Source organism: Saccostrea cucullata, unplaced genomic scaffold (assembly GCF_032062105.1).
Source record: "Saccostrea cucullata isolate Sc308-1 unplaced genomic scaffold, CSIRO_AGI_Scuc_v1 ctg4934, whole genome shotgun sequence".
Classification (NCBI taxonomy): domain Eukaryota; kingdom Metazoa; phylum Mollusca; class Bivalvia; order Ostreida; family Ostreidae; genus Saccostrea; species Saccostrea cuccullata.
Genome location: NW_026934944.1, coordinates 1 through 9,607, shown reverse-complemented (window position 1 = coordinate 9,607; position 9,607 = coordinate 1). Strand labels below are relative to the sequence as shown.

Below are 9,607 nucleotides of genomic sequence, written 5' to 3'. Positions count from 1 at the left end.
TTAGAAAAAGTAACTGAAAATTCCGAAATTAATAATATTACTATGTAAAACTTTCAGCTGAACATGCTGAAGGGTATAAATGTATATAAAATATAGTATTACGGAAATATTGTGCAATTTTGGAATTAATTCGCCTTCTTTTGGTGTAGCGAAAGTAAAATTTTTAATTATATCAGTGATCAGGGAAACAAAGAAAAAAAAGTAGCATATTATGACAATAAGTTATCCCACAGGGAGAAAAGGTTTAATCATCTCTTTACATTGTTCCCGCATCTCAAGTTTTTAAAAACTTTACACTCCTGCAAAGGACAGACGGTGTTCATTACGGAAATATGGATTATTTTGAAGGAATCAAGCCGTATCTAAAGTCACCTAGTCATTTAAAATTAATCTGATTTTAATGTACCTTACTTAATTCATTTATTAAATTTAGACAAAAAATAATATTTGACTTTATTATCTTCTTCATGGAGTTACCGTCCTTCCTCTGGTGACAATCCAGTATGCTCCTTATTCTAGATGGATAAAAAAAAATCATATCGAACAAACAATTACTTTATTTTCAAAAATACCACAAAAGTGAAAATTGCAAAAATCATGGTTAAAATGGCATCTTTTTGTACATTCCTCCTCCAAAAATATGTTAAACCGTTTCACATTTTTTATACTTTCTGTTTCATAATCTTATGCGTCTAATTCTCTCCTAAAGAAAGATGAACTGGTCTTTAACCTAGATTTTACAGGGCTTACAAAAGTGTTGTCATACATAAAATTTATATTAAGAGTTTCATTCAAAATTTTATAAATTTGTCCTTTTTGTGTAATTGAATTCCAAAGATGTCATTGTTGTAGATACATTTAAAAAAAGATTTTATGTAATTACAAACATTGTCATATATAAACTTTTATTAATTAAGAGTTGCTATACAAAAACAACTCCTTTTTTTATATTACATAAGCTACTGCATTCAGTTGTCATGCCACTACAGTCACGTACACGTATACGTAATTTAACAACCACAAATAATGGGCTAGTGGGCTCTTGCATTCTTTGAATTTACAGACTATCATTTTCATAGGATCCATTTGTCAGACTCTGATACTCTTCACTCGACCAATCATTATGCAAATCCAATTTGATATATACAAGTTTACAAATTTGTCGGCAATCGCATTGACCAATCATTATGCAGAATCAATCATAAGTGTATTTCACATTCTTTACATTGACCAATGATTAAGCAGAAACATTCTGATACTTTTCCCACAATTCTTCACATTGACCAATCATTACGCAGTATCCATTTGGTAAGTCCTTACAAACTTCCAATCACTACTCACACAGAAAATGTTGCTTCCTTTTTTAGCCTTCATGAAGATGGGACGGGGAATGTCTTCAATAATTCCAAGAAAAGTACCGTCACCAGACAACACGTGTACGTTATTACTGCCTCTCCCCGCCACATAAATCTTCCCTCCTTCATCTTGATCCACCCCTCGTGTACTGACGAGATCAGGACTGGTGTACTTCCAGATTATCTCCCCTTCTTCATCCATAGCAGTGACCGTATTGGTAGACACACTACTGTAAACAATATGGCCGCGGTCCGTCACCGTGACGTAAAGACTGCAGCCTTCCACTGGATATTTATGGATAAAGTTTCCTTCTTTGTCGTATTTCAAAATAGCAGATTGGCAGGCGATGTAGAGGTAATCATCTCCAATGGCAAGACCATGAAGCCTGTACGTTCCCTCTATTGAAAATCGCCTAGTTTCTGTGAACGTATCAATGGAAATAACACTAATGCATTTTTCGTCTTGTAAAGTTACAAAACATTCATTCCCATCATGCTGAGCATCAAATGACCTTCCTACTTTCTCAATTTCTCCCGCGGAATCCCAATCCTGGCTTGTCATGGAATACTTGAAGAGTGGCTGTTTCAAGAGTGGCTCCTCAATTCCGCAATTGGCCCATACACAGTTAGCGAAGAGAAAAGTCCCATCTGGTAGGAAGGTTCCACCAGAGAGGTACCCTTTTTGTATACTGAACTCATAGAGGAGTCCGAAATTGGCCAGTCCTCCATACACTTTCTTCTCTTTAACACTAAGACGTGAAAAATGTTCTATTTTCTTCATATCAGAAAGCTCTTTTGACATTTGCGATTCAATTTTTACCTTTAACTCAACAAATACCTCCTTTCTTAGCATTTTAAAAGATCGTTTGACTCTCAAAAATTCCTTCATGTAATACACGCTCCCTTCTTCATCTAAATCTTGAAGTTTTTTCTTGCAGTGTTCTGTAAATTTAATCCTTTCAGATATGGAATCAATTTTCTTGTTCAATTTCTCTTTTCCTTTCTTTGTAAGACCACCCAGTTCTCCGAGATGTTCATTCTCCAATCTGTCCAGATGTTCTTTTATCTCTTGTCTTAGTTTCTTCGTTTCCTCTACAATATCATCTGAAGCATCGTCAAAAACGATGACGTTTTCCTCTTCCTTCTCCCTCAGTTCTAACAACTTGTCTTCATAGCTCTTCAATTCACTCAATATGCTTCTAACTTCCTCACTGTTTTTAATTCTGACAGCAGCTTTTTGTATGGTCTCTACACTGTCACACATTCTGTGATCGATACTGACACAGAGTCCACAGCAAACCTCGCTGTGATCCTCACAGTATAATTCAATCTTTCTCTCGGGATGATCCTGACAAAATTCATCCTTCATAATGGCCCTGCTGATTTTCACGAATATTGCTTTAGGTTCGCTCTCTGGGACGATGACGTGAGCCCGGCTAGCTAGACTTCTCTTGTGGTACTTTACGCAGTTGTTGCACAGTAACTCCTCACAATCGACACAGAAACTTTTAGCTGTTTCGACTTCGTTCTCTCTCTTACATGGTGCACAAAATTTATCCTTTCGGAGCTCATCGACTTTGTCTACAACATTACAGATGGGAAATCTTTGGGCCCAGTCTTCCGGCGTCTCGGAAACATCCGGGGACGGAATGAATTCTCTACATATTGGACACGGAAATCCCACCGGGGTTTCCTTTAATTCACATGAAGTGACAATATACGAACATAAACAACTGTTACAAAACAAATGTGAGCAAGGCAGGCATCTCGGTGTTTTTAGTTTTTCTAGACATATAAAACATCCAGTTATGACGTTCAGCTTGTTTTGTAGACTGCTGGATGCCATGTTCTATAATTACAAAAAAGAACTCACTTGATCAGTCACTCAAATCACCGTGTCGATAATGCGTGGTATAATTTTAGAAATACTGATCCCGATTTAAAATTGGAAATTATATGTAGGTTCCGATAGAATTTCTCCTTTATTATGAGATATTCAGCGTCGATTTCCTAACATCTGTTGTTAGCAATGTTAGAATATTTCTACTTTCAAAACTTCTTTGAGTTTTTGTATTACCTTTATCTAGTATATAAAAATTCCTGAAGTCACGATAACAACATGATACCACAGACCACAGGCCTTTGGATCGCTTAAAAAAAATTGTGTGTGTGAAAAAAAATAAAGGTACTGAACTCTTACACTGGGTACCTAATTTCGCTAATAAAATATTTTTTATTCGAATGCTCTAAAATTCTACTTTCTATTTAAATCTATTCATAGATAAACATTCTTCAATTCTACCAAAGCTCATTCCGAAATTCCATATATTTCTTGAGATATTCTGAAATCAATTTCAAAAATGACCTACTTTCTTTTACTCGACATTAGCTTGGGCCCCTGGCCATTCACATGTAAACAGACGGTGTCTGAAGTGCGGCGAAGAGTTGCATAGTATTTGCAAAATCTTTCAACAATTTAAAGTTGATTTCTTACTCCAGATTGTAACGTTAAGTCCGTAATAATATTCCTTTCGCGAAAAATTAATTTGAAAACGTCTACATCAACAACTACCGCCATGTTGATTACGAATGTAAATGAAGCCATGGTAGAACGAATTTTTCCCGGAATGCATTATATACCTTTCGATTTTCAAAACAATTAGACCGCTAAAATGTTGTTTATGACTTAGTCACACCATATGTTCAAATTAAAGAAAAACCTTGTAAAGCTTGAATGCAAATGAGCAAATATTCATTGAGTTTAGAATAAATTCCGGGAAAATTTGTCCCGTCGTTCCCGCTTTACAGTTAGTGAAGGCCCAAGCTGATGTCGAGTAAAAAAATTATTGTCAATTTGGGAATTGATTTCAGAATATCTCGAGAAGTATAAGGAATTACGGAATGAACTTTGGTAGTAATGAAGATTGTTTATTTTTGAATAGATATGGATAGAAAGTAAGATTGTAAAGCATTTGATTTAAAAGAATTTTATTGGCGAAAGTAGGTACCCCATGAAAAGAGTTCCATACCTTTATTTTTTTTTTCAACACCTCAATTTTTTTTCTAAGCGATCTAAAGGCCTGTGCCACAGACACTTGTTCATGATACACATGTATTTTCCAATTGCTCATCATGTCATGAATGTGATAATTTTAATGAAATACAATGAGAATATTTACACTGCATTACCGATCCTGAATCTTCAATTAGTTTGTAAAACTGCAAATATCTTAATATTAAATTATATTTCCGTTACAAGAATGAAGACCCCCTCCCCTTGAAAAATAAGTTTTGCTTTGAATTATTACAACCTGCCTAAAGTTTTGCTGCATATACGCGGCACATGTGGGGTTTCGATTATTTAACATCAAGGGTTTCAACTCAGAAGCGATGATTTCTAATTTATTGATAATATATTTTTTTTGAATGAGCCAGATATACCGGGTATATATTTGTAAAAATATTTTTGCTAATGAATTATAAGAGGCAAAAGGACAAGCACACGGGTTGTAAGCATGCGCGGATCTAGAAGGGGGTCGGCGGGGTCCGGACGCCCCCCCCCCCCCGGGAATTTGCAGAGTTATTAAATTTATATACTTAACCAAGTAAAAAGTTACCTTGGACCCCCAAGAAAACGCAGCCCCCCCCCTTAAAACTGGTATAGGGTTAAATTAGTATGAAAAGTCATGGCCATGGGTATGAAGAAGATTTGGAAGTTAACTACTACTCCCACCCAAACGAAATAGGATTTTCACGTTTTTTTTTTTTTTTTTTTTTTTTTTTTTTTGGCGAGATAACATGTTTTTTTGTTTGTCAACAAATTTCTGGGTCGGAAATTTTTTCACTTGAGTGGATCCCACCTAGAAAAAAAAATCCTGGATCCGCGCCTTGTAAGGATGTATCAGCTTCCATTTTATTGCAATAGTCTGGTAGTTTGAGCTAAATGTTCTGAACAGTCAGTCGACTGGAAAAGTTAGAGTTTTGCTGACATTCTTTGATTTTTATGTTACAAAAACGTACATTTAGAGCTCATCATTCGATGACTGACAAATGTTGATACAGACACAATTCAAACCGTATCAACTCACGTTAAATTTGGAAAATGTAAAAAAAAAAAAAAGAATTCCAAATTTCCAAATCTCAGAAAAATCTTCAACATCTCCAAACAAATTTTAAAAAATGGCGAAAAATTAAGGGTGAATTTCTGAAATATTTGTTTGATATATATATTTTTTTCTTCAAGAAAAAAAAGGATGTTTAGTAGCAATTGAGAATCATTTTTAAAGAAGCTGCTTTATCCATTAATGTCATGTTTGAAGTACCTGGGGATGGGAGTGGGGACCGGGGGTGTCACTTATTATCATACCCCGCTTTTGCGAAAGCAAGGAAACGTCTGTCCGTCTGTCATACATGTATCAGTCAGTACAATGTAGTTCTGTCCGTCTGTCACAAATACTTCACCCAGGCCATACACTGTACATGTATCTTTTGAATTAGAAGAGATAGGGCTTTTATATAACACACGTATTTTACTTTTGACAAGATCTTTTTAAATACAGTATGATTTTTGACCCCCTGGCCTTGAAGTTTGACCTACTTTTTAAAAATTTCAGCATTGCAGTAAATTGGCCATAACTTTTGAATGAGATGAGATAGGACTTTCACATTATATACATGTGTGTGACATGTATCTGTACTGTGACAAGACCTTTCTAAATACACTGATATTTGACCTCATGACCTAGACCTTGACCTTGAAGTTCGGCCTTCTTTTCAAGAATTATAACCTTGATATTGGCTTTTGAATGAAAAGACGTAAAGGGATTTCATATAAAACCTGTGTATTGCATGTAACAAGACCGTTCAAAATATTTATGATCTTGACCTTGAACTTTGACCTACTTTTTAAAAATGTTTATATGGGTTACATGTACATGTAAGTTTGTTACAAAAAGTAAACCTGGACTTTATTTAAGCCCGCGCGGATGATGGCATATACTAACGCAGTTTTCAGTCTCAAAGGACAGGTTGAAGGTTTAAGTTTGTTCTCCCGTCTCCCTCTCGTCACTTACGCTCGGGACACGAGACAATAAACATTGTATAACCTCAACCTTGTCGTATTTTAAAGGTCAGTATTGAAACATTTACTTATTTTATGTTTTTAACAAATATTTAGCATTCGTAGTTATGATTTCAGTTTTATTCTAAATTAACAGTTAGAATTAATAATTGTGAATTAAAGTTAGGATATACATATTTACTGTAAAAGATTAATTATTGGTCATCATAATATTAGGTATAAAGTCCTTTAAAAGATTCACTAAAGCAGGGAATAAATATCGTACTTCGTCGCATTATTTTATTAAAGTTAAGTATAGTGTTCTATTTTTCTTCTACAACATTTTGTTCAATGTTATTTTGTTAAAATGATGTCACTTGTTAATTTGTATCGGACGCCATAACTTTTGTAATAATTCTAGCACCGGAAATGTAACCGGAAGTAAGTTTTCAATATGGCCGCCAATGTTTAATGGCGGACCACTGTATTGTTTCTTAAGTATAAATTTAAGTACTTGATAATTTAATTCAATAATAATATTCATGTTTTGTACATTAATATCAATCAATAACATCTTGTAAATTAATTGATCTTCATTATGTTGTAATATACTTTACTTACGCTCGGGACACGAGACAATAAACATTGTATAACCTCAACCTTGTCGTATTTTAAAGGGCCAACAAGGAATATCCAAAGGGCCAAGGACAAAGGTGTACTGGCGTAAGGCAATCCCTGAGCTAATTTCCTGGCGGCCAAAAGGTCGCCGTAATATATACATGTAAATAAAACCTTTAAAACACGGTTTTCCTTATAAACAAAGCAAAGCCTTTACCTTAATTAATTTGATGTCTATGATAGATAGTTCAAAGATAATGATTTTGATTTTCAATAAGGAAAGTCTTGGGTCCCAGTTTTATTACCTGAAATATACTCTTCCACAAATGTCGGAAAACAACTAGACAGTATAAACAAAAGCGTCGGAAGCAAACTGAAATTGGGGGGCTAAACCAACAAAAATAGGTAAAACCTAATTTTCAATAACTATATATTTGCAGAAAAAAAGGGGGGGCTAAGCGATTCCGACGCCTATGATAAATTGTCAGTAAACTATGAAATGTTGGAATAAAAAGTAGAATATATTTTTTCATTTAATACTGAAATAAAATGCAGTCAAACTATTAAGATAATTTGTTTATTTTCCTATCTGATTCATATGAATATTTTTTTCGGTAAGAATTGTGTATATTTTACAAACACAATCAATTATTTATTTTCTGCCGTTCATAAGTAGATATTGTAAAATCTGTATATATATCCACTACGCACCAACTCTTAATACAATGTAGATCTTGAGAACACATGTAACTGATTAATTTTTATTGTATATATACCATGTTTCTTAATTTGAATTTATTTTTTGCAAGTTTAATTTAAATTTGATAGAAATACGTAATATCTTTATAGAAGTGGATAGGCTTTCGTCTACATCGACGCCGCATGTTCATAAAATTCATGGTGTCATAGAATTAAATCTGATAATGAGGTCATTGTGTATTCCTTTGGCAACCCCTGGAAAAATTGTGGAAATACTTTCTATATGTATCTCAGTAAATACAACTACAATTAATGCATTTCCATAGAAACCATTTTAAGAGTACTGCCTGATTTGATCCACAAATAATCGGAATACTTCGGGCATCATCGGGAAAATGTCGAGTACTGACCGCTGCACCCGAGGAGTTCTTAGACACTCTTGTAAACTATTCTGTTGTTTTCAAAAATATGTTAAAAGTCCATTCCAATGAAAAAGTACATGTTTCGATTTTTTTTTTTTTTTTTTTTTTTTTTTAGTTTTAATTTTTTTTTTTTGCAAATTCGCCTTTAGCCCCCCCCCCCCCCCCCCAAGTTTTTTCTTTATTTCGTGGCTTTTTGATCGTGTCGTTTTTTTAGTAGCTCACATGTACATGTACCTGCTACACCATGCATGCACTAGAGTAGATTTCGGATCGGAAACCCTTGCATGGCTAAATGAAGCAAGGTTTAGATATGTACATGTAAACTGTCAATTTAAGACTGAATATTTTAATGCCGACTTCGACGGCAGAATTTCATCCGTATATATATCGACCAAAATATTAATAAGATGTGATCAATTGAATTTTAACTATTTAAAAATCATAATATTTTCCATCGGCAATGCGCAATTGCATGTATTGTTCAGTAGCAAAGTAAGCGCGATATCCCAACAATATATTTCTTTCATATACATGTAAAACTCTATTCAGATAAATTAAATTAAATGTGCTGAAAGCTATATACAACTCCTTTTTCGTCCTATCTGTTAAATAACTGTTATAAAAATCTTCTCAAGTAGTAATCCTTTTCTTTTAGACCTCATCTCTATTCTTGTTTATAATTCAAAGATTGTGCAACTTTCAATAAAATGGGGGTAGTGTTGTTGTCTCTCATTTTTACCCGGGCATATAAATGACACCCTGTTTGAAAATTCAAAGAATTATTTTGAACGATGTTTTAATTTTAGATTTAAAATCTATAATAAATTACTTATAAGTATGATATTATATTAAGTTTGTAACAGTCCACAAGAAGGAATTATTTAAACAGGATTAAATAACTATCAAAATACTTGAATTCAACTTAATACAGATGGTTTCATGAATATAAGGGCAATATATATACGACTAGTTGCTAGGCCTACTAACATTTTCAAAACCACGTCTTTACAGCACGTACTCGCAAGTGCGCTGCGGGGAAAAGGATAGGTCATCAAAAAGTAAAAAAAAAGTAAATAATATTACGTCACAGACAGCGCAAGTGGCAAAGAGTTTAAAATTTTCGAAACGACAACATCTGTTTTCTTATTACATTTATTGTTTCTTGTAGTAAGAATGTATATATTATGAAATTAAATTGAAAAGGCTTACTCACTTCAATGCTCACCAATTCTTATTTCAGATTTACGATCGGGATCGGTCTTCTAAAAAAAGAGTCTCAGAATGATTCAGAAAAATGGCATCGTCATCTTCACAGAATGACCTTACAGCGTGTTCCATTTGTTTTGAAAAATTCAGGATACCAAGATGCCTGCCTTGTTCACATTTGTTTTGCCACAGTTGTCTTTCGTCATATATTGTGACTTCGTGCGCATCTAAGGAGAAGCCCATAGGGT

The 9,607-nt window shown here is 34.0% G+C and overlaps 1 protein-coding gene across 1 annotated transcript; it reads right to left on the bottom strand.

Annotated features, from left to right (window-relative positions):
- Nucleotides 1-949: 949 nt before the first annotated feature.
- LOC134241576 (E3 ubiquitin/ISG15 ligase TRIM25-like) lies at nucleotides 950-9,423 on the bottom strand. The gene is made up of 2 exons (XM_062723612.1): nucleotides 9,367-9,423; nucleotides 950-3,204 (listed from the first exon to the last, which is right to left on the bottom strand). The coding sequence occupies exon 2, from the start codon at nucleotides 3,199-3,201 to the stop codon at nucleotides 1,291-1,293; it is 1,911 nt and encodes a 636-aa protein (XP_062579596.1). The 5' UTR covers nucleotides 3,202-3,204; nucleotides 9,367-9,423; the 3' UTR covers nucleotides 950-1,290.
- Between the last annotated feature and the right edge of the window lie 184 nt (nucleotides 9,424-9,607).